We start from the raw sequence: 23,684 nt of genomic DNA, 5'->3' as shown, positions 1-23,684 counted from the left end.
GAGCACTGGTCTCTGGCCACCGATGAGCACATGCCAGTGGCTAGGCCTGCAGTTCTTGGCTCTCCCTTCCTCCTTTAACAAGGAACCTTGTTACTAGGCCTTGTCACTACCTGGCTGTCGTTCAGCTGTGCTCACGAACCAGCCACGCTGCTTGGGTCACTCAATCACAAGGTTGGGGTTGGGAGCAGCCAGAGCTCCACAGCAGATTCAAGGGCATGCCCTGGCTGCTACAGCTGAGGTCTCTGTTTGGATACCAGAAAAGGCTGAAGCCCTGGATCAGAGAGGATTTTATTCCTGGGTACAGCTCCCTCCCTCCTTGCTGTCTCCTTCCCCAGCAGTTTCAAACAGTCTTTCTACAGACTGTTGCTAACCCAGCCCCAGGTACCATCTGAAAGCACCATGCTGTGCAGGCTTCTCTGGCCAGTCTCTCTCTCTGTCTCACACACATACACTTTCTCACACAGTCACGCACACACACTTCAGGGTCCGGCACTCACATGCGTAGCCCTGAGGAAGACCAGGATCAGTGAGGCAGGGGGTATCCCCATCACACAGCAGCAGACAGTTCCTCTTCTGAGAAGCTGCTGCTGCCCGAGCCCAGGGACATGCGCTGCCCAGACTCCCCTCTTTGGGAGCCAGGGCCTGGGAGGACGGCAGACACGGGCAGACAGAGAACAGGGAGGTCACTCCCCTGGTGCCCACACACCCCAGGAGCTCCTCAATAGATGAGGCCCCGTCTCTGCCCCAGGTGAGGTAGCAAACACCAAGGCTGCACACAGCCCTGCAGTGGCCTGCGGTGCGTTCTGCCCAGTGAGAAGAGATGTCAAGGAAACAGCAGTAAGACCCCCTCCCTCATCCAGCTACAGGAGGGCACTTGAGGCTTTGTGCTTTCGGCCCCTCCCCCAACAGACCCTTCGCTGCTGCCCAGCGTGCCTGGCCTGGGCTCCAAACCCACCCGGCGGGAGGCAATGAAGTTCAGCTCAGAGTTCAATGACACAGTGAGTGAGGCCAGAGACCAGCCGGCCCTGCCCTGTAGCGCTCAGCAGGGAGACGGGGATAATCCCCAGCTACTGTCCATGGTGGCGGCTCCCGGGTCCCGCCTGGCCTCGCGAGGCAGGGACGCAGCTGTCACCTCAGGGGACGATGCTCCGCGTTGGCTTCCCTGCATCTCGGCTGCTCAGATGCTACCTGGGCTGGAGCTGCTCGAACCAGGCGCTGACCGTGCAGTCTACACGCATCACCAGGAAGATCCCCAGCAGGAGGCAGATGCTGCTCACCATGAAGCCCAGAGCCTCAAAGAGGAACCTGCAGGCAGGATAGACACAGTGCATGCAGTGCGGCCAACATCCCTGCCAGGACCACAGTCCTCCCCTGCAAGCGACACCCCCCCGCCCCATGCCACTGACATAGACTGCTCTTGCAAATCTATGTTTCTATTTTGAATCTGACTCTCCTGACGGTGAGGGGCTGTGGGGTTACAGATTCCAAAGCCAGATCTTGGGCCTCCTGCCTAGCACGGGCCAGGGTATCCCATCAGGTCCTGACTCCAGCCCAACAGCGTGCGTCTTTCAGAACAACATTCAGCCTGGACTTACAAGCTCCAAGCGAGGGAGGATCCCTACTGCCCTGCCGATCTGCTCCAGTGATTAATCGCCCTTTATCTCGCTGCATGATCTTTGCTAACTCCACAGCCCTTCGATGCCCCCAAATCCTAACCTGCAGCATCCCCTTCTAGCCACATGATCACAGTGTACCCTTCTGGCCTTGGAATCTATGGCTATTAGTCAAGCTGCCAGGAACAAGAGGCAGACCCAAGGACAGAGGGGAGCTCCTGGGACTTACTTTGGGGCAAACACCTTCCAGACCATGAGATGCCGCCTGAGGATCATGGCTGCCCAGACGCAGGCCAGGAGCTGCGGAGAAGAACAGGGAGAATGCAGAGTCACACATCACCCTTAGACACTGCACCCAGCCCATGGCAAAGGGTATTAAGCCAGGCCGGTCACTGGGCCAGGTGCAGCAAGCATCATGGGAAAGCAAGTTAATTAACACCCCAAAAGGGACTCTCTTCCCTCGTCTCCCGGCTTATGGGGCACACACTGTGTGCACACACCTTTGAAGGGGCTGCAGCCGCTGGGGACATGCAGTGTGTATACAACGCATGGATTTCAATGCGGGAGATGGGAGAGCCAGACCAGTATCCCCTGGGGGCAGACACCAGGCCCCCAGGCTGTGGGGGGTGGCTAGGATGATAAGCCATACACAAAGAGAAGAACTATAACCAAGCATGGAAGGAGTCTCACAGAAGGACCTCTACAACTTTCCAGGACACCACAGGCTGCACTCAACCGGCATCAGATGTAACCTTGCCTTTACAGGGCAGATACCATCAGCAAAGGGACGAGGTACAGGCAGCCCCTTCCCAACATACAGCCCCTTCACCTGGGGGGTGTCAGTCACACCTGCTCACTCCAGGGATAAGTGTTCACTCCTGCCAGCTCTGCAGGGCCAGCCACGCTACAAAACAGGAAGCTGGAGTCCACATCAGCTCACACACCAATAGAACTGTTAGCTAGGTCCCAGGTGTATGCAGGGCCAAACTGTGTCCTCCATTATCCCTGGGCTACTCCACTGGAACCTGCCTGCAAAATCTTTATAGCTGGGGATGATGCAAGAGATGGAGAGAGCCCAGCTGGACCCCTCCAATCCAGGGGGAATTTGCAGGGCGGGCGCTTAGAAAACACATTTTTAAGACGCTACCATCAGTGACAGAGAGTTTGGGTTTGTGCCTGGCTAGTTAACGACGGATGCTATCTCTGCATTAAGGGCGCTTGTGCAAAAGCACAGAGGAAAGAGGAAAGCCCTGCACATAGTGTTCATGGACCTTGGGAAGGCTTACGACCATGTTCCGAGAGAAGTCGTGTGGGGGTGGAGGAGAACGAAAGACCGAAGACGTATCAGGCTCGTCCGGGATGTATGCGAGTGCTGTTACCACTGCGAGAAGACCAGGCAGAGAAACTGAGCCATGTTGAGTAAGAGTCAGAGCACACCCAGGCTCGGCACTAAGCCCCTCCTTGTTCACGCTGGTGCTCAAGGCACTTACACAAAACATGCAGCATGGCACCCTGGTGCCTGCTTTCAGCAGATGAGGAGGGTCAAGTCGCTAGTTTGACAATCCAGGAAAACGGTGAACTCAACAAGGGAATTATATGCAGAACAGGAAAGGCGCGGACTAAAGGAGCGAAGCAAGCGGAGTGATCTGTGATAGGAGAATGCTGGTCAGACTGACAAGTAAGAGTTACCAGATGATAATTACGTACAATTCACTTCTGCACAGCTCCAAGTGCTGGGCAATGAGGCAGAGACAGGAGCAGATCTTGACCACAGTGGAAACGAGAACATTAAGATGGCTGCTTGGAGCGACAAGAATGGCCGGCGTTCGGAACGAACTCAGTCAGGGAAGTGGGAAGGTGGGACCAATGTCAGAAAAGCTGAGAGAGTCCAGGCATAGATGGTTTGGACATGCGAAAAGCAGATCATCAGAAGAATATACAGGAAACAGGGTGTTAAACTTGGGAGTGGAGGGTAAGAGAAAGACTGCAAGACCCAAAACATCCTTGGGGGTATCACAGAAAAGGATTTCCCTAGCTGCGGAGTTACCGAGACATGGCTTCAAGACACCGGAACAGAGACGGGCTCGAAGAGCTGACCCCACAGAGATGGGTCTACGGCTAGAAGTAGCAGCAGCTACCACCACCCTGCACCCGAATCCCGCCCCCGACCTGGCAGAGCTGTTAGGGGGCACCCCCAGACTCACAGCCCGAAGGGACAGAGATGTAGCACAGACCAGTGTCACGTTCCAGTGAAGATGCAGCCAACACTTAACCCCAGCAGAAGGCCAATGCACCATGGGAGTTGGTCCGAGGGGAATAGAGGGAAACCCATTTTGTGCTCATTAGCTCCAAGGAACCCAGCAGCCACAAGGAAATACTCAGGCTGACTCGGGGAACTTGCCCCATCTACGACTCATTACTCCGAAAGGGTGAGACTGGATGGGCCCAAGCTCAGCCAGGGGGTCTGGCTGACAATCCACCCTGAACTCATCCCACTGGACACACCTATTGCAGCGCTCTCACTCGCTGAGATCGGCATGAGTCCCAAGTACCAGACAGGAGAGGACTGAGGGCAACCTGGACTCAGCGTCCCAACGTCTATTAACATAACAGTCCCTCAAAGTGCCTGTCAGTACGGCCCCCCCCTCACTCAGCAAATCCACCCCATGTGCATCCGAGTCCGAGCTGCCGTCTGTAGGGACAGAAATGTCTTTACCGCTTTTCCCTCCGGTGAGCCCTGCAGAGCTAGCCCAGCTCTGGGAGCGGGAGCTCAAGTCCCTTCCTTCCTGTGCGTCAGTGTCATCAGCACCGACTCAGTTCCCATCAGCGGCACTTGGGCAAACACGCTGCAGGTGGCAGGGCTGCACAGGTGGTATCAAGGGCGAACCCTGCCCCGCAGAACCTTTTGCTACGGGCCACGCGGAAGCGGGAAAGAGCCCGTGACTGTGATGCTAGCAGGGAGAAAAACCCCGTTTTTTACTTGGAAGCTGAGCGCATCCGCAGCCAGATTTCCAGGAGAGCTCAGCACGCTGGCTGCCGAGTGACGCGCGTCCGCCTCCCAGGGACTCCACGGTACGGGCCGGGTGCTGCAGCAACCCCAGACTTCAGGACAGAATCATGCTTTGATCAGCAGGAGCCAAGGGGCGTGGCTGAGACGGGCAGGTGGGTTTGTGCGGCCGCTCGCACGCCCCCAGCGCAGAGACCCGTGCACGGCCAGGAACCAGCGGCACCGCAGCGAACACAGGCGAGCGCAGCTGCCATTCCGCCTCCACCCGCTGTCGCTCACTGCCCCGGCTGAGGTCTCCTTGTTGGGGGCCCTGTGCTCCCCGAGCTCAGGGAAGAGTCCCGTTCCCACCCCACAGTGCGGGGCTCGTTAACAACCCTTCGGTGTCCGCACTGTCACGTGCCCTACCTGCACGCCAAGCACAAAGAGGTACTTGAGCCCCAGCTGCAGCAGAGCAGCCGAGAACCTCTCCGGAGACTCCCGCAGCCTCATCTCCATCATGGGCTCCTCCTCCTCCTGAAGCTCCTCCCGCAGTTCCTTCTTCAGCTTCCTCCTCTGGGAGTTGGGCGCCTCGCAGACGAAGGGCCAGAGCAGGAGCAGAGGGCAGCCAACTACCTCAAGGACAAAAGCACAGGAAGTTACCAGGCGTCCCGGAGCCCGTGGGGGCGACACACACAGCTACGGGGGTGGGGACTGCTCTCCTGCACAGGGCCCAGCAGGGCCCGTTAACCCCTCGGATGCCAGCTTCAATCTGCTCATCAGTCACATGAGAGCATTTCGGCTGTGGCTCACTAGCGGGTCTGCAGACCACCTGCTGGAGAACCACATGGACCTGGCTGCTCCCACGGGGCTGGCTCCCTCAGCAGTGAGCCGGGAGGCCTGTGAAAGCAGCCGGGCCCAAGAGGAAATTCACTTACCTGCAAAGAGGATGTGGGAGGCGAACGTGTTGGCCCCCACCAGGACAGCGGGCAGCAGGTGGGTGGTGTGGCCCTGCTGGAAACCCACGAAGGCTGCGTTCCAGTGGATGGCTGGGAAGATGGGCTGGTGGCCCGTGGAATAGAAGAACTGGGTAGCAGCAAAGACCCAGGCGGTGACCGCATACCAGGGGACAATGAAGGGCTCTGAGAGGGACAGAGAGACCCGCATCACGGGGCAGGCCTCTGGAGACAGCCTGACCCACAGCTCAGACAAGGCCGGCGTTAGCCCTTTCCCTGCCCTCACCCAAGAAGGGGAGGGATGAATCAGGCTCCAGCACTGGGAACCTTGGCCCTCTTCACCCGGGTTAAGGATGGTAGGTGCCCTCCTGGGCAAAGCACCAGGCTGGGGATCTTCTCGCCAGAAGGGTGTGGGGAACAGTGTGGCCTTCACCCCCCAGGCAGCCCTTCAACTCCCTCCCACCGGGCAGTTAGCCCAGGTGTGAAGAGTGAGCAGAACCCCCCCCCAACAGAAGGGACCCCATCACACCACAAGGGGCTGTACCCCCAGCCTCAGGCCTTCTCTCCCTCCCACTCAGCCAGAGCTGCTGACAACACAGGCTCCCAGTCACCAGCACCTCAGAGCGGGGTCCCCCGGAGCCCAGCCCCCATGCTGCCTGGGCCTGCGGCGGCTCTCGCAGCCACGAGACAGGGCTCGGTGCATCCCAGGCTCCAGGATGGGCAGTGGGGCCTGGGACCAGCACGTGGGAGAGTCTGGGACCCCCCAACCAAGAGAGAACCCGCCCCAGCCACCCCCCGCTCACCGGCGTCCCCGGCGAGGCTCACGACACAGACATGGATCCGCAGCAGAACAAAGGCCTCCAGGAAGAGGAGCAGGAAGGAGAGGCTCATCCTCTCACTGTGCAGGAGCAGCAGGAGGAAGCCCACCAGGGTAAGAACTATGACCAGGGCAGCTGAGTACACGCTCCCCAGCCCGTAGGCTGCCACCGTGGCCCTCCGGCGACCCCTGTCTAGCTGGCTCTTCAGAGACTGCTGCATCCTCCTGTAGATCTGAGGGATGACGTGCTGGAGGTCAGCCTGGGAGCTGGGGGCCCCCTGATAAGGGGTCACAATGGGCCCCACTGGCTCCCGGCTGTCCCTCACGAACACCGTCACTGGCGTCCACAGCACCAGCAGGAGCCCCAGGGATGCCAGGCCGTAGACGGCCCGTGGGAAGCCCACCAGTGCCACCTGCACCAGTTCCTGCAGCTTGCCCAGCGTGCCCTCCGCCCCCGAGGTGACGGCCCAGTAGCAAGCGATCCAGACGGCCACCAGCGGGAAGGCCCAGCGCACGAAGAGCACCAGGGGGCTGGAGCTGTTCAGGTTCCCATAGTGCTGCAGCCAGCGCCGCACAGCGTAGACCAGCCCGGCCAGCGAGGCCACGCACAGGAGGTAGAAGAGGTTCTTGGCCTGAGTGCTCTGCAGGCTGGAGAGCGGGGCCAGGAAGGGCGAGGGCTGGCAGTGCGGGATCTCCTCGCGGCACTGGTGGAAAAGGCCTGAGAGGCGCAGGCAGGCCAGGAGCACAGCCAGGAGGCACAGAAGCTGCCAGCTCTCCTTCTGGTAAAAGGCAAAGCCCGGAGGTTGCTTGGGGGCTTCCGGAGCGGTCAGCCGGCCATGCCAGTGCAGCTTCCCCACCAGCAGGATGGCCAGGGATGCGAGCAGGAACGGGGCCACCCGGGCCTCGGCCACCACGAAGCTGTCCGAGAACATGGCGCAGCAGCGGATGAAGAGGATGCCCATGGGGAGGACCAGCCCCTGCCACGCTCGCAATCTCTGCCACAGGCCCGCGCTGGCCACGGGTGGCTGGACACCAGCCAAATGGGCTCGACGGGGCCGGCGGCCCCACCAGTGCCAGAAGAAGGCCAGCTGGGAGGCGGCAGCCGACCACGACAACACCAGAATGAGGTCCAGCCCCTCCTTGGTGAGCAGGTGGCCCAGCCCCAGCAGAGCCGCCACTGCCAGGCCCCAGAGAAGCGGGTACAGGAGGTGGCTTCGGTAGGAGAAGTCCAGGGCCGCCGCCAGCTCCGAGGCGACACAGCAGAGCAGACAGGAGGCGGCGATGAGCGCGCAGCCAGCCACCATGCGCAGCGGGTGGAAGCGGGCCCAGGACTCCGTGCACACGGCCCGGGCCCCCCGCAGGTAACGCTGGAAGCGGCCAACCAGTCGCCCCAGCCTGGCCTCCAGCTCGGGGGATGCAGGCAGCCCCTCCTGCACTTGGGCCAGCAGCCGGTCATGCTCCTCCAGTGCAGCAGAGAAAAGCTCCCGCAGGTTCCGGAGCCGCTCGGCCGGCAGGTCCTGGGCAGCCAGCGAGTAGGAGTGCAGGAAACGGTCCACCTGCAGAGAAAGGCCAGGGTCACAATGGAGACGCTCACTGCTGCCCCCCCAGTCCCTCAGACACGGGCTGGTCCAGAGCGTCCCCAAACACCTGCCAAGGGAAATCCACCCGCAGCAGCCCTGCCCTCTTCTGCCCAGGCCAGCGCCGGCTGCGGCCAGCACACACAGGGGCTGCCTAAGCCACAGTCAGAGATTCAGAGAGTCTGTGGAGAGATGGGACCACTGGACCGTCTCCGTGTAACACAGGCCAGAGAATTTCACCATTACCCCAGGAGTGCACCCAGTGACTTGTGTTTGACTAAAGCATCTTCCAGGCAGGCCTGCAGTCTGGTTCAAAGACACCAAGGGATGGAGAGTCCACCCCTCCACTTGACAGTGTGGTCCAACTATTAATCAGCCTTCCTGCTCAACATCTGTGCCTCATTTTGAATCTGAATTTGTCTGGCTTCGCCTTTCAGCCACTGGTTTTCGCTCTGCCTTGCCCTGCTAGATTTCAGAGCCCTTTAGTACCTAGGATTGTCCCCCATGCAGGTACTGACGCACTGTAATGAACTCACCTCTCACTCTTCATTTCAGTGTATAACTTTGCATTCAGCTGTAGGAAAATGCATTTTGTTTGAATGGACCCTGTACACCCAGTTCTCCAGATCGCTCCGTGTACTTGGTCTGGCCGCATTACTTTCCTCTCTGCCAATCTGTGTGTCACCCACAAGTTTTATCAGCAGGAATTTTATATTTACTTCCTGATCATTGACGAAGACGTTGAAAAGCACTAGAACTGATCCCTGCGAAACCGCACTAGAAACACCCAACATTCAAGGATAATTCCCCACTGACAACTAATTTTTGAGATCTGTCAGTTAGCTGGTTCTTACTCCATTTAACGTGGGCTTTATTGATATTGTTCCACGCTAGCGTTTTTTTAAAAATCAGATCATATGGGTTTGAAGTCAAAAGCCTTCTAAAAGTCTCAGCCTATGACACCTGTGCAGTTACCCTTATCAACCAAACTTGTAATCTCATCAAACAATGACGTCAGGTTTGTTTCACAAGACTGATTTTCCATAAAAACCATGCTGATTAATGTTTACTATATTCTGATCCTTTAAATCAGTGATTCTCAACCAGGGGTTCAGGGACTATGTCTACGATTTCCAAAGGGGTCCGCACCTCCATTTGTAATTTTTTAGTGGTCTGCAAATGAAAAAAGGTTGAAAAATCCCTGCTGTAAATCTGTCAGTTGAATCCGATATCGGTTGTTCCATTATTGGCATAAGATTGGCGTCAGGCTAACTGGCTCTTTGTTCCCTGAGTCATCTCTCTTGCCTTTTTTGGATATTGGTACAACAGGAGCACTCTTCCAGTCTTCTGGAAGTCCCCCGTTATTCCAAGCTTTAACAACAATTAGGGCTGTCAAACAATTAAAAAAATTAATCGCGATTAATCGGGCTGTTAATACTAGAATACCATTTAAATATTTTGGATGTTTTCTACATTTTCAAATATATTGATTTCAATCACAACACAGAATACGAAGTGTACAGTGCTCAATTTAGATTTGTTTTGTATTACAAATATTTGCACTGTAAAAAACAAAAGAGATAGTATTTTTCAATTCACCTCCTACAAGCACTGTAGTGCAGTCTCTTTATCATGAAAGTTGAACTTACAAATGTAGAATTATGTACAAAAAACCCCTGCATTCAAAAACAAAACAATGTAAAACTTTAGAGCCTACAAGTCCCATCAGTCCTACTTCTTGTTCCGCCAATCACTCAAACAAGTTTGTTTACAGTCATGGGAGATAATACTGCCTGCTTCGTGTTTAGAATGTCACCTGAAAGTGAGAAGAGGCGCTCGCATGGCACTGCTGTAGCCAGCATCGCACGATATTTACGTGCCAGATGCAGTAAAGATTCATATGTCCCTTCATGCTTCAACCACCCTTCCAGAGGATGTGAATCTATGCCTATGACGGTTTCTGCTCCATAACAATCCAAAGCAGTGCGGACCGACGCAGGTTTATTTTCATCATCTGAGTCAGGTGCCAGCAGCAGAAGGTTGATTTTCGGGTTCTGTAGTTTCTGCATCAGAGTGTTGCTCTTTTAAGACTTCTGAAAGTATATTACACATCTCATCCCTCTCAGATTTTGGAAGGCACTTCAGATTCTTCAGCCTTGGGTCAAGTGCTGTAGCTATCTTTAGAAATTTCACATTGGTACCTTCTTTGCGTTTTGTCAAACCTGCAGGGAAAGTGGTCTGAAATCGAACATGTGCTGGGTCATCATCCAAAACTGCCAAGACACGAAATATATGGCAGAATGTGGGTAAAACAGAGCAGGGGGCATACAATTCTCTCCCAAGAAGTTCAGTCACAAATTTAATTAACACTTTTTTTTTTTTTTAACAAGCATCATCAGCAGGGAAGCATGTCCTCTGGAATGGCGGCCAAAGCATGAAGGGGCACACGAACGTTTAGCAGATCTGGCATGCAAATACCTTGCAAAGCCGGCTACAGAAGTGCCAAGCAAACACCTGTTCTCACTTTCAGGTGACATTGTAAATAAGAAGAGGGCAGCATTATCGCCCGTAAATGTAAACAAAACTTGTTTCTCTTAGCGATTGGCTGAACAAGAAGTAGGACTGATTGGACTTGTAGACTCTAAAGTCTTACATTGTTTTGTTTTTGAAGGCAGGGGGTTTTTGTACATAATTCTACATTTGTAAGTTCAACTTTCATGATAAAGAGATTGCACTACAGTACTTGTATGAGGTGAACTGAAAAATACTGTTTCTTTTGTCTTTTTACAGTGCAAATATTTGTAATCAAAATAATAATATAAAGCGAGCAGTGTACACTTTGTATTCTGTGTTGTCTTTGAAATCAATATATTTGAAAATGTAGAAAAACATCCAAAATATGTAATATATTTCAATTGGCATTCTATTGTTTCACAGTGCAATTAAACCTGTGATTAATCGACAGCCCTATTAATAATTAACACCAGCGATCTCCTCAGTCTGCTCTTTTAGGACCGAGGCTCGCTGAAGTTTTCTATAATTTGTGTCATTCCACATGATGCTGCCAGCAGGTCCCAGAGTCTGGCTGCTGACACTGTGCTGCTCCGTCACACGGCAATAGGACAGGCCGAAACGACAGCAATGCTTCCCCGAGGGGAGTAGGTGATTGTATGTGACTGTGAACAGGAGGGGGGCATGCCGTGAGACCAGGGGAATGGGGGAGGGAGTGGCTGGGTCAGGCCTAGCAACACTCCTGTATTAGCAAACAATTTCTAACCCCAAATAAGGAAGATCAGCGCTGGCAGATTCCCTCCAGCTGGCTGCGGAGGATTATAAAAGGCCACCTTCTCGAGGAGAGCGAGAGATGTGGCTAGGGGGTCACAAGAGGACTGGGAGCCAGACCTCCTAGGGACCAGTCCTGGCACTGCCTCTGTGATCCTGGGCCTCTCTGTGGAATGGGGAGAAGCCAGGTATGGTCAGTGCCGATTGCCCCTACCTGTCTGGCATTGACACGATACGCTGAGAGCTGACTGAGTGCTGCTGAAGCAGCGCCGCCATCCCCCGAGAACAGCTCAGCCATCACCTCCCCGATGTTACTGTAGGGAATGGGCACGCCCAGCAGCAGGGCCAACGTGGGCACCAGGTTCACCTGTGGGATGGTTTCCGGCTCCTGGAGGAGAACAAGGAAAGGGAGCCCATTTGGTCAATAGACTAGAGATGAGCACGCACTGATCTTCTGGGCAGGGTTAGGCCAACCTGGGGGCCATAGGGCACAGATGCACTTTGCACCTGCCACCCCACATCTTTGGGGCTCCATCTGCATCCACATCCCACCAGGCCTGCCATGCATACCCCCAGCGCTGGGTTGGGGGGCAGTGAAGGTGGTCCTGCTTGGGAGCCAGAGGGCAAGGGGGGTGAAGAAGCTAGAAACCCCAGTGGCCACATCCCAACCATTCCCCAGCACCCTGCCAAGGTGGGAGGATTCCTGCTGTGGAGAAGGACCTAGCTGTTCCTGCAGGGCCCAGGCCTAGCACAGCTGGGGGCTAATTTGGACGTGCTTGGCTTCTCTGCCCTCAGCCGGGTGGTGCAGGCAGAAAGGGGACGAAGAACCCGGGAGGGGATCCGTGTAGGGGAGACAATCTTGGAAGGCCCCATCAGCCCACCCATCTCATCTTCGCCTGGAGGGGAGAGCCCCTGTCTGGGGGCCCAGACAGATGAGGAGAAGCCCCCGGAATCCGCTCAAGCCCTGGGCTGGGCAGGACAGAGAGGCTTTTGGGTCTGGGAAGGATTCGTGTCATATTTCCTTGCTGCTGGCCGGACGTCTCCCTGCTCCTGGGACCCCTGGGCTCACTCCCCCTGCAGGCCCCATCCCAAGTATGTGCCCAGCAGGACTCAGGCCCCCAGCCAGGGCCCCGCTGGCCTCGCTCTCCATTACCTCAGGAAGGTGGGCTCCAAAGAGAGGCGTTTTACTGTACACGAAGAGCGCCGCGTTCACCTCCTTCTCACTGTCTCCTCCGTGGTCCCCAGTCTCCGTCATTCCGTGGTCCCCGGCCACCAGCAGCAGGGTGTCGTTCCCCAGGTGATCCACCAGCGACCTGTCCACAGAGACAAGGCTCATCAGTCACCTCCCACCGCACTGACCCATGCTTGGGTGCAGCCCCGGGGTGGTGAACCACTGGCAGGGTTCTGAGCACAACAAAGCAGGACCAGGCAGCTCTGCAAAACCATGACAAGCCTGCTCCTGTGCTGGGAACTGGCTGCTTCCCCACAACAGAGGGTGGCAGCCCAGATGCTATGCTGATGTGGCTCCTTAGAAATGCAAATATTATGCAGAGCCCAGAGAGAGCAGACTCCTGCCTAGATCCTATGTGAACGGCAGTGACAATTCAGTCCTGGGAGGACATTCTGCACAGAAACAGGCTTAAAGCTGATCCTCTGTGGAGCCCAGGCTCCGTCACAAACCTCTGGCTCATTGCAACATGCCTGGAAGGAGGCTGGACACTCTGGGGAAGTATTTAGCCTGCCTAGGGGCTGTGGGCTCAGCCCCGCGGCTCAGAGCCCTGCCTAGGGGCTGTGGGCTCAGCCCCGCGGCTCAGAGCCCTGCCTAGGGGCTGTGGGCTCAGCCCCGCGGCTCAGAGCCCTGCCTAGGGGCTGTGGGCTCAGCCCCGCGGCTCAGAGCCCTGCCTAGGGGCTGTGGGCTCAGCCCCGCGGCTCAGAGCCCTGCCTAGGGGCTGTGGGCTCAGCCCCGCGGCTCAGAGCCCTGCCTAGGGGCTGTGGGCTCAGCCCCGCGGCTCAGAGCCCTGCCTAGGGGCTGTGGGCTCAGCCCTGCGGCTCAGAGCCCTGCCTAGGGGCTGTGGGCTCAGCCCCGCGGCTCAGAGCCCTGCCTAGCAGCCATGCCAGCTCCAGCTAGAACACCCCACACAGGCAGAGCTCTAGTGACTCACCCCCAGCCCTTCCAGCTGTTCCGTGACTCACAAGCATTTGCACCATCTTAGCGCACTCTATCCAAGGCTCCGGAAGTGCTCCTCAGACTGTCCTCGAGCCTCACAACCATCAGGGGTCACTGTCTCCACTCTAGGGAGGCAGAAACAGGCTCAGCTGGGCCCCAAAGGGCGATATTTTCTGCAAGTTCAGTTAGGACCTAATGCTCCATCAGAGCCTCTCTGGGCAAAGTCTGGGGGCAGCCCCTGCTCTCCACGACCCGGTTCAGTCCCTGCCAGCGTCAGAGCATGTGGCTGACTGTGACCCTCTCTCCGGGTGGGAGGGACACAGCCTCAGGGCCCCACGGCGGGGCAGTCTCGTTTTAATGCTGCCATTTCACTGCTGTGTTCTCAAAGCCACAGGTGAGTGAGCTCGCAAGCCCCCACCCCAGAGCACTAGTCACCTGAGCATCTCGTTCATCTGGGTGAGCTTCTTGGCCATTTCTGGATGGTCAGGTCCATGCTTGTGCCCACAATGATCCACACCCAGGAAATGAGCGATCAGCAGGTCCCACTCGCCACCATCCACTGCAGAACAGGGGAGAGGGCACATTAGACCATGAGCTGTCCCCTTCTGCTAGCCAGACAGCCAGCGACTCCAGCCTGGGGCCATCCTTCCATCAGCCTGACTCTCCCCTTTCCACAACACGGGGAACACCCACAGGTATGAGAACATAACGGCCCTGCTGTGTCAGACCAATGGTCCATCTAGCCCTGTATCCTGTCTGCTGACAGTGGCTGGTGCCAGGTGCTGCAGAAGGAATGAACAGAACAGGGCAATTTTGAGTGATCCATTCGTATCATCCACTCCCAGCAACTGACCGTCAGAAGTTTAGGGACACCCAAGACATGGAGTCGCATCCCTGACCATCTTGGCTCATAGCCAGTGATGGACCTGTCCTCCAGGAACTTCTCTCGTTCTTTTTTTAACCCAGCTGTATTTTTGCCCTTCACAACATCCCCTGGCAAGGAGTTCCACAAGTTGACTGTGCGATGTGAGAAGAAGGAATTCCTTATATTTGTTTTAAACCTGCTAAACCTGTTAATTTCATTGGGTGACTCCTGGTTCTTGTGTTATGTGAAGGGGTAAATAACACATCCCGATTCACTTTCTCCACACCAGTCATTTTACAGACGACTGTCATATTCCACCCCTCGCCCCATGCCCTCCCCCACACACAGTCATCTCTTTTCTAAGCTGAAGGAAGGAAAGATGTGGTATGAAGACCCAAACCTGGACTGCTCGCTTGGCAGAGCCCCACCCTCAAATCCTTGTGTGGTGCAGAAGAGCCTCACAACCCCACCGAGGTTTGTACTATCACCCCATTGTACAGCTGTGAAACCAAGGCACACCACGATGAAGGCAGTTCCAAGAACAACTCAGCTCCCCAAACTTACAGCCCTCAGCCATAGGTGCTTTGATGTTTTATCTTGAATGTGTGTCATTCTGCCTGCTGCTTCTTTTATATTGCTAGCTCTACAGGGCAGGGATTACATTCTCCTGTGTGTTCACAAAAGGCCTAGACACTGGGGATGTTACTGCAGTAAGAGCAGCCCCTAGGCTGTCTCCACCTGTACACTCTACGGACACATACTTCACTGCAGACTGTTGCATCTCTGATCTGTAGATAGGAAGAGATGCATTTTAATTTAAGAGACAAAAACTCTCCCACAAGGTGGCTTCCCCCTACCTGCAAGGCAGATTTCTTGTGTTCTCAATGACAAACCATCTCCACAATCATTTCTTTAGGTCTATGAACAGACTGTAAAAGGCACCTTCCCCCCAGTACTGGGCCTTGGACAAAGTCCAGCTAAACACACACAAAAACCAGGGGTAACACAAACCTTCTCGAGCAAGCACCACCTCCCAGCATGCCCAGGCCATTCCTGAACATCACGTGCCTGTCCGGGCGTTTCAATGACAGCCAGGAAGGCACCAGCTTCATAAGGTCCCTTCAAGGTTAAATGCCAGGTACAATGTTCACAGCCTGCTCTGTGTCCCCACTCCCATGTGGCATTCCCAGGGCAGACCGGGCTGTTCTAGGCTATGGATTGCAAGGCCCAGCATGCTTAACTCCCTCGGATTGGAGGAGGGGCATTTAGAGAGCCTGGGGACTGAAAAGCAGCCTAGCTGGTCTGCTGAATCCAGGGACAGCATTGCAAGCTATGTGGGCTGCGGCTGCGATCAGGTGCAGACACGGCGTTCCTGACCCAGCTGGGACACAGAATAGTTCTCTGCTGGGCAACAGCGACCCTTCAGTTCTAACACCCAACCTCGGCTGGACTCCCAGCACAATGCGCTGCAGAGAGGACGCGGTCCCAGCCCCCAGGCAATGGTAGCTCACCAGTCTTATAGAGATGCTGCAGGATCCCATCATCCACCGTGTGAAGATCCTTCACGTTAAACGAAGGGAAGAAATACGAGCGGAAGAACTTCTGGGGGAAGAGCCCGTCCCAGGTGTCATCCCCCATGAAGACCACTCTCCTCCCTGGGAAAGCAGGACGGGAGTTAGCACAGGGATCAAGGACGGGGGTCCCAGCCTTACCCACGCTGCTTGAGGAGTCTGGCCAGATCTGCAGTGGGATACAAAGTGCCAGCACCACTCCCCCCACCCCCTGGGCTCAGTGATCAAAAGTTAGCATCACCTGCTGGCTGTTCAGAGGCCCGTATGAAGTGAGTTAGGGAGATCTCAGCCCCGTTCCCATTGGAAATCCACCAAGCCCAGTAGCCCTTACTGCCTCCCTTACCGGTCACAGAGCCAGTGGGCCAAAGAGATGGAAGTGCATCAAACACTTGTCAAGTCCTGACGGCCAGGCTCTTGCATTAGACGCTACAGCTGCGATTCTCTAGCTGCAGCACCATGCCTTCAAGACCATGATCATCTCACGGACCTCCCCAGCCCCCCTCCCACGGCAGCGGCATCGCTGCATCCTCACACAAGTTCCCCGCTACGGGTGTAAGAGCCGTCTTCTCTGCAGCGGCTGCACCAGGAACAGCCTCCCCGTTTCACATGACTGAACAAGGACGGTTACTCTCCTGCCACCGAGGTTCTTCCAGGTGGACTCGGCCAAGTCACGCTCATGGGATGTGCCGACCAGTGCAGCCTGAACAGTAAAATTCCACCTGCAGTAGCTAGTGTCCATGCACCTCTCTTGCCCCTACTCCCTCAATGAATGCCGGACCGTCTAGGGCGAGGGTTTAACTCCTACCTCCGTTCCATCCCACACAAGCCCAAGGGAGTGGGGAACAGTGAGGAGGGAGAGCTGTGTGAACATGCAGAGTCCATCTCCAAGAACCTTGGTTACAGGGGAGTAACCTTCATTTCTTCCTTCCCGCGTCCCATTCCCACCCACGGGCTAGATCAATAAGCAGCACCCTGCCCCAGGAGGGTGAGGCCCAGAGTCCTAGTCCAACAAGGAGTGCAGGCCTGCCTGCCAAATGTGGCATCTGACCTAGATTCCAAATCTAAAGAAGGTTTAGTGACAGTGTGAGCAGAACGCTAGGGTGCTGCTCTGCAAATCTCACTCAGAGGGACGTCTACAGGCAGCCAGCCAGCCAGCTCCCTTTGATCTAGTTGAATGAGTTCTGATGCCATGAGGAATGGATAATCCCTTCAGTGTACAAGCTGCATAAATACCTGAGCCAGCTAGAGAGAGACAGCTTTTCCCTTGTTTTTTGGTCCATAAGCTATAAACAGCCTCGAAGACTGCTGAAATGGTTTAGTCCTGTCTGAATAAAAAGCTAACACTCTCCTTGCATCTAACGTCTGGCATTAGCTTCCCCATCACGAGTATGGGGTTTGGGGGACAGAACTGGCAACATGATCAATTCACTCATGTGAAAACTGGAGATGATTCCTGGAGAAAACTTAAGATGCGTGCGAAGGACTTTATCCTTATGAAACCCAGTGACTGGTAATTCAGCCATCAACACATGCAATCCACTTCCGTGTCTGGCAGAAGTGATTGCTATCGAAACCACTGGCTTTACAGATAGATAAAAACCAGCAGCTTCCCGGAGCTCAAAAGGAGGGCTTGCATTTGTGCTTGTATTACATTCAGATCCCAGAAGGGCAAAGGAGTTCGTACTGGAGGGTACAAATTATTAAGGCCTTTAAAAACTTCTTAATGGTATCGTTAGTAAAAATGGATTTTCCCTCTACAGGTACATGATATGCGGACATGGATGAGAGATGAACCTTAACTGAAGATAATGAAAGGAGGTGTCTTCTTAAGAAACAAATGATGCTCTTAATATATAATGAATTGGGGTTGTGAAGGATCCACATTGTACATGGAAATCCTCAATAAAAAAACCTTTTCCACTGAAGACGGTAACACTTTTTCGAGCATTTAACAGTACATTCTTTGTACTTTGAATGACAGGCTTTCTTCTAGCCCAGCTAAAGGCTCATTCCCCTTGCAGTCAAGAGAAGGGACAGGTGGTCTGGATCCTGTTCTTTGCTGACTCTCGGAGAAGCAGTCAGCCTGGCTGGTTCGAACAACACACCTGGTGTGTCCTGAGATGCAATACCTGGCTCAACTGCCAACAGAGCCACAGACGGAGCTGCCCGATGAACTGCGGCTTGAACAGTAACACTCTGCGGTGCCGTGCTAGTTAGCAGCCCCCCACCAGAGTTCTCTTCCCTGGATCCGATATGGTCAGATCCACAGAGGTATGGTTCCTAACTCTGCACTGACAGCCTGAACCAGAGCCTGGCTCCACCACGAGATTCTGTCCCTGTAAGGCCTTCTCTCTCTCGGACTGGCTCTTTATAGTGAGGCTGACACTGAAGAAGGCTGCAAATATTTCCTCAGAACCGCAACTGAGTCTCTCTGAAACGGGACTGCGTCTGTCACAGATCCAGACTTTTCTCCTTTTTTGGATCCCGAGCCCGACACCTGACATAGTAGCTGAATCTCGCATCTTCCCTGCTGAACTGGCTGAAGGTACAGGTGGAGCTGGTTTCGGAGAATCGGCCACCACCGTCAGAGCTTCCCGCAATAAAACTCCCTGGAACCGGTTTTCTCTCTTTCTTTGCCCTCGTGCCCAATGTTGAGCATGTCAGACATTTCGAGGGAGAATGCCCTTCCCCCAACCATCAGGCATGTGCATCTGATGCTGGGAATACTGCTGGGCACGAGACACGTCTTTTGAATCCAGGCTTCTCAGCCTTCTGGTCTGGCATGTTATCCTTTAACTAACTAGCTCGAAATAAACTACGTAACTCTGCGTACTTACGTTAACAACTGACACAAACTGTCTGTCTACTAGGGATCCGAAGGGATCACACAGAAACATCGTAACTGTCCAGCTGGCCGCAGCTGAAGGAACTGAGGCAGTGGAGTGCCACCTTTAAACCCTTGCCGGAGAAGGTCTGGAGTTCCCGGGGGAGAGTGGGAAGGGAGGTGCTTGGACACTCCAAAGGGCTATTGCTCGTAGAATTTTACCATTCAGGCTGCATAGGACGGAGCATCCCATGAGTGGGAATATGCAGAGGACACTGGAAGGAAATACATCGTGTACGTCTCTTTTACCTACCACCTCTCCCCCTTTTTCTCTTGTCCTCTCACCTAGAACACTCACTCCCATACAGACAGAGCCGAAAAGCCGCTCAGAGGTGTGACGGAGAAGGAATATTTTGTAACGTTTCAATGAATCCTGTGCACACCTCAGTTTCCCCTATGCGCGGCACTGTGACGCAGTGGGTGGAAGGGGACTGTTTGTTCTCATGGGAGGCTGAGACACAGGTGTGGGTGTTGCCTAGTGGTCTGGGCCTTAGTCTCCTATCTGTAGAGGATCTGAGAAGAAAACGGCAAATCCAGTCGCCAGGACGTTGGCATCTAGCACCCAACGCCCCAGGGGGATAGGGACTTCCCCGTCTCTCCTTAGGAAGGCTGAGCAGCATTTCCCCAACTGGAGAACAAAGAACTGGGAAGGTGCGAGGTTGGGGATAATGGCTGGCTGCTGGACCGAGTTGAGGCTCTCATCTGGAGTTTGACCAAGAAGGCCAGCAAGAGGGTCAGACACAGCTTGAGCCAAGGGCTTTCTGCAGGTTGGCTAGGCTCTGGGTTGACCAGAATGGACAATGCTTTAACTGACATTCCTCTGGGCTACCCTCAGGACTTCCTAGGCTGTGTTCAGGTGACTGATAAACCTGAGTCCTGGATGCATTGTGTGAGGGTCTCTGTCAGTGCTGGGCGAGGTGCCTTAATCCCTGAGGAGTGGACAAGTCTCTCCCAGAGTCTGCAGCAGTGGGACTCACTGAACGGAGCTCACAGAGTGGAGCAGGGGGCTGCAGGCCCAGAGGTCCAGGCTCAGGAGGCAGTGAAGCCGCGTGGCTTGCCAGGAAAAGTGAGAGCTCCAGGAGATCTGGCCCACTGAATGGTTCCTCCTAGAGATCGTTCCAAAGCTGGGGCCATAGCAACAATCCTGTGGCTCCGTGACAATAATGTGAGCTCATCACAGGCCCAGGCACTGAGATACTACCACAAGGCGCACAGAACACAGACCTGACTCTCTGGGCCCTCCCCTCCGCTTCTCTCCCACACCTGTATCACCATCCCATGCTGGGTTAGGTCACATCCAGACTGCCAGCCCCTCAGGGCAAGGGCCTGTCTTTTCACCTACAGCACCAAGTACAATCAAGATACAGTAGAAACAACAGTTCTCTCTCTACACAACATGTGGGAAGGCCCAGGCAAAACACTATAGCGACCTAATACGATCCTGGCACAGGGATGGGCAGGTCAGCCATCTGCACCACACCACCACCCCAGTCCAGACACTGACTCCTCCCTCCCGTTGTACTCCACCCAGGTACACATACCGACAGGGAGATGTGAATGAAAACACCTCAGACCCTCCTCGCCCTCTCAGATCCACCCGAGGGTCAAGATGGGAGCAACCCTGTGGGGGTCGTGTGGGGGCAGCCATTTTAACTTTCCCATCCGTTTTGGAGCATACCACGACACTCCGGCTGCTGGGATGCTCTCCCAACCACCCTGTCCAGGTGCAAACCTCCACCTGTCTCGGAATCTAGGCTGACTGCCCTGCCTCCAAACCTGCATCCCTCTGAGATCAGCTTCCAACCTCTCTCTGCTCCCAGTACAGGGCAGACGCCAGGCTTACGCGACCATGTTGGCCAACATGCAGCGCTCGGACCGGGCGCATCGAGAGCTAAGAGCACGAAGAGCTCCAGCTCAAGCTACAGTGCCAAGGGCCCCTGGCTGGATCTGTAAGAGCCTCCCACGCTCTGTGCAGTGGGCAGGGACTCGGGTTTACAGACTACCACCAGCGGGTCAGACCCACACAGCTACCTCCTCCGGCTGGCCCACTCCCCTGCCGCCACACGTGGCCAGCAAACCCCAGGGTGAGCCTGGCCCACGCACCGTTCTGCACCAGCTGGCCGAGCAGATTGTCCTCCTCGATGGCGTAGGAGGCGAAGTTGCTGCCCACGTCGATGAAGGTGGGCAGGGAGCCGGTGGTGATGCCCTTGATGCGCTGCATGGTGGTGGTGGGCGGGTCGGCTCGGAAGCGGTAGAGCCGGGCATGGCGGGGCTGGGAGCCGGCCAGCTGGTGCAGGAAGCCCAGCTTGTTCTCGTAGGGCCGGGGCCTCGCCTTAGCTGGGTCGAAGTGGGCGAACTCGAAGGTCAGGGCGTCTATGATGAGCAGCACGGCCTTGGGGACGCGCTGGGGCATCCAGCAGGTGCCGGGCGCGACCTGCTGCCCGGCCCAGGCTGGGGCGGCCAGCAAGTCCGAGCAGGAGCTGCGGTTGGTGAGCTCGATCCTCATGAGCAGGAAGCCGCTGGTGAAGAGACCGATGCCGGAGAAGAAGAGGAAACAGGCCCAGGCCAGGAAGAGCAGCACCGGCCACCTCTGCATCCTGCAACGGGGGGGAGAAGGTCAGAGCCAGCACGGTGCCCCCGGTGCCCCCCACCCCGACTTCCCACCCCGGCACAGCTCCCCCCACCATCTGCATCCTCCAACGGGGGGGGGTGGGGAGAAGGTCAGAGCCAGCCTGGTGCCCCCGGTGCCCCCCATCCCTGCCCCCCGCCCCCCATTACACCCCCACCCCGACTTCCCACCCCGGCACAGCTCCCCCCACCATCTGCATCCTCCAACGGGGGGGGGTGGGGAGAAGGTCAGAGCCAGCCTGGTGCCCCCGGTGCCCCCCATCCCTGCCCCCCGCCCCCCGTTACACCCCCACCCCGACTTCCCACCCCGGCACAGCTCCCCCCACCCCTGTTCCCCCCACCATCTGCATCCTCCAACGGGGGGGGGGAGAAGGTCAGAGCCAGCCTGGTGCCCCCGGTGCCCCCCATCCCTGCCCCCCGCCCCCCGTTACACCCCCACCCCGACTCCCACCCCCGGCACGGCTCCCCCCACCCCTGTTCCCCCCACCATCTGCATCCTCCAACGGGGGGGGGGAGAAGGTCAGAGCCAGCCTGGTGCCCCCGGTGCCCCCCATCCCTGCCCCCCGCCCCCCGTTACACCCCCACCCCGACATCCCACCCCGGCACAGCTCCCCCCACCCCTGTTCCCCCCACCATCTGCATCCTCCAACGGGGGGGGGGGAGAAGGTCAGAGCCAGCCTGGTGCCCCCGGTGCCCCCCATCCCTGCCCCCCGCCCCCCGTTACACCCCCACCCCGACTCCCACCCCCGGCACGGCTCCCCCCACCCCGTCCCTCGTGTGTAGGGAGACCAGGTGTCCCGATTTTGGGTCTTTCCCTTATATGGGCTCCTGTTACCCCCCCCCCTTTGCTGTCTGGTCACCCGACTCGTGCCCCCCCCGGCCCCGCGCCCCCCCCACTCCCCCCCCGGCCCCCCGGGCCGGTCCCGGTACCTGCGGGCGGCGCAGCGGACCCGGAAGCGCCGAGCCGGCGGCACGCGGCGGGGGGGGGGCCGGGGGGGGCGGAGACCGGGGCCAGGCAGCGCCCCCCAGCGGCGGGAGGAGCCGCCGGGCCTGAGCCCCGCCCACGGGATCCCACGGCTGCCCCCTGCCGGCCCCCCCGCCCCCCCGCCCCGCCTCCCTCCCACCCCCACCGGAGCCCCCTGCCCCCCCCAACCGGCCCCCCCGACCCCAACCACCCGCCCCGAGCCACCTGCCCCCCCCACCCCAACCAGCCTCCTCCCCTCCCCACCAGAGCCACCTGCCCCCTCCAACTGGCCCCCCCACCACCCCAACCAGCCTCCTCCCACTCCCGGAGCCACCTGCCCCCTCCAACTGCCCCCCCCCCCCACCTGCCCCCCCACCTCAGCCAGCCTCCTCCCCCCCACCAGAGCCACCTGCCCCCTCCAACTGGCCCCCCCACCACCAGAGCCACCTGCCCCCCCAACCGCCCCCCCACCTCAGCCAGCCTCCTCCCCCCCACCAGAGCCACCTGCCCCCCCCCACCCCAACCAGCCTCCTCCCACTCCCGGAGCCACCTGCCCTCCCCAACCGCCCCCCCCACCGCCACCTGCCCCCCCAACCAGCCCCCCCCAGCCAACCTCCTCCCCCCCACCAGAGCCACCTGGCCCCCCCACCACCCCAACCAGCCTCCTCCCACTCCTGGAGCCACCTGCCCCCCCCAACCGCCCCCCCCATCACCACCACCAGAGCCACCTGCCCCCCCAACCAACCTCCTCCCCCCCACCAGAGCCACCTGCCCCCCCAACCAGCCCCCCTACCCCAGCCAACTTCCTCCCCCCCCACCAGAGCCACCTGCCCCCCCAACTGCCCTCCCCTGAGCTAGCTTCCCCGACACCTGCCGGGCCACCTGCCCCCCCTCCCACCCCTGCCACTCACTGGCCCCACCCAGCTGTCCCCCGCTACTCAAGTCCCCCCATCCATCCCCACGCCAGGAGGACTCTGTGCCTGCCCCCCTCCACAGACAGCCTGCTTTGGAGCATCTTCCGCATCTAAGGAACGAGCCCCCAGCCTGCCGCCCTTCCTCCTCCTCGCCGACTCCCGTGGGCCGCCCCAGTGAGGGGAAGGGCCTCTGTGCCACCCTGCTACTGAGGGCAGACACCCGCCTGCCATGGCACATTACACGACTGCTGCTGGGTGAAAGGGCAACGCTTCGGAGAGCCGCCGGGGAGTCGTGGCCACGCAGGGCCTCAGACTCACGCCAGCCACACATGCAGGCCCCTGCGCAGAACTCCGTCTACCCCCTGCAGCAGGGAAAGGCAACGCTGCGGCCATTCAAGCTTGCCAGGGAGACCATGTGTTTGGCTTGATGCCCTGCAGCTAAGCTTCTACTACCAAAGTCTGC

At 57.3% G+C, this 23,684-nt stretch overlaps 1 protein-coding gene across 2 annotated transcripts; it reads right to left on the bottom strand.

Annotated features, from left to right (window-relative positions):
• Positions 1–270: 270 nt before the first annotated feature.
• On the bottom strand, positions 271–22,333 carry PIGO (phosphatidylinositol glycan anchor biosynthesis class O). Of its 2 annotated transcripts, none has more exons than XM_084628804.1 (11): positions 22,274–22,333; positions 20,819–21,312; positions 15,772–15,915; positions 13,831–13,954; positions 12,382–12,541; positions 11,443–11,616; positions 6,356–7,925; positions 5,535–5,738; positions 5,026–5,232; positions 1,843–1,913; positions 271–1,305 (listed from the first exon to the last, which is right to left on the bottom strand). In XM_084628804.1, exons 2-11 carry the CDS (start codon positions 21,309–21,311, stop codon positions 1,294–1,296), a joined length of 3,159 nt encoding a protein of 1,052 aa, XP_084484930.1. In that variant the 5' UTR covers position 21,312; positions 22,274–22,333; the 3' UTR covers positions 271–1,293. The 2 variants fall into 2 exon arrangements, with proteins under 2 accessions (XP_084484930.1, XP_084484929.1); XM_084628803.1 differs by having other exon boundaries at positions 5,026–5,228.
• Between the last annotated feature and the right edge of the window lie 1,351 nt (positions 22,334–23,684).

The sequence above is a fragment of the Lepidochelys olivacea genome (assembly GCF_965140295.1).
Source record: "Lepidochelys olivacea isolate rLepOli2 genome assembly, chromosome: 5".
NCBI lineage: Eukaryota > Metazoa > Chordata > Testudines > Cheloniidae > Lepidochelys > Lepidochelys olivacea.
Note: the sequence above shows the minus strand (reverse complement) of the source record. Positions and strands in the feature narration are given on the sequence as shown.

What these genes read in the sequence shown, in the direction of transcription:
- PIGO (XM_084628803.1), bottom strand. Translation starts at nt 21,311, where the DNA reads ATGCAGAGGTGGCCGGTGCTGCTCTTCCTGGCCTGGGCCTGTTTCCTC. An exon ending in TCTTTGTGCTTGGCGTGCAG is followed by an intron (nt 1,914 to 5,025) that starts GTAGGGCACGTG and finishes TCTTCTCCGCAG; the next exon opens with CTCCTGGCCTGCGTCTGGGC. An exon ending in TGGAAGGTGTTTGCCCCAAA is followed by an intron (nt 1,306 to 1,842) that starts GTAAGTCCCAGG and finishes TCCTGCCTGCAG; the next exon opens with GTTCCTCTTTGAGGCTCTGG.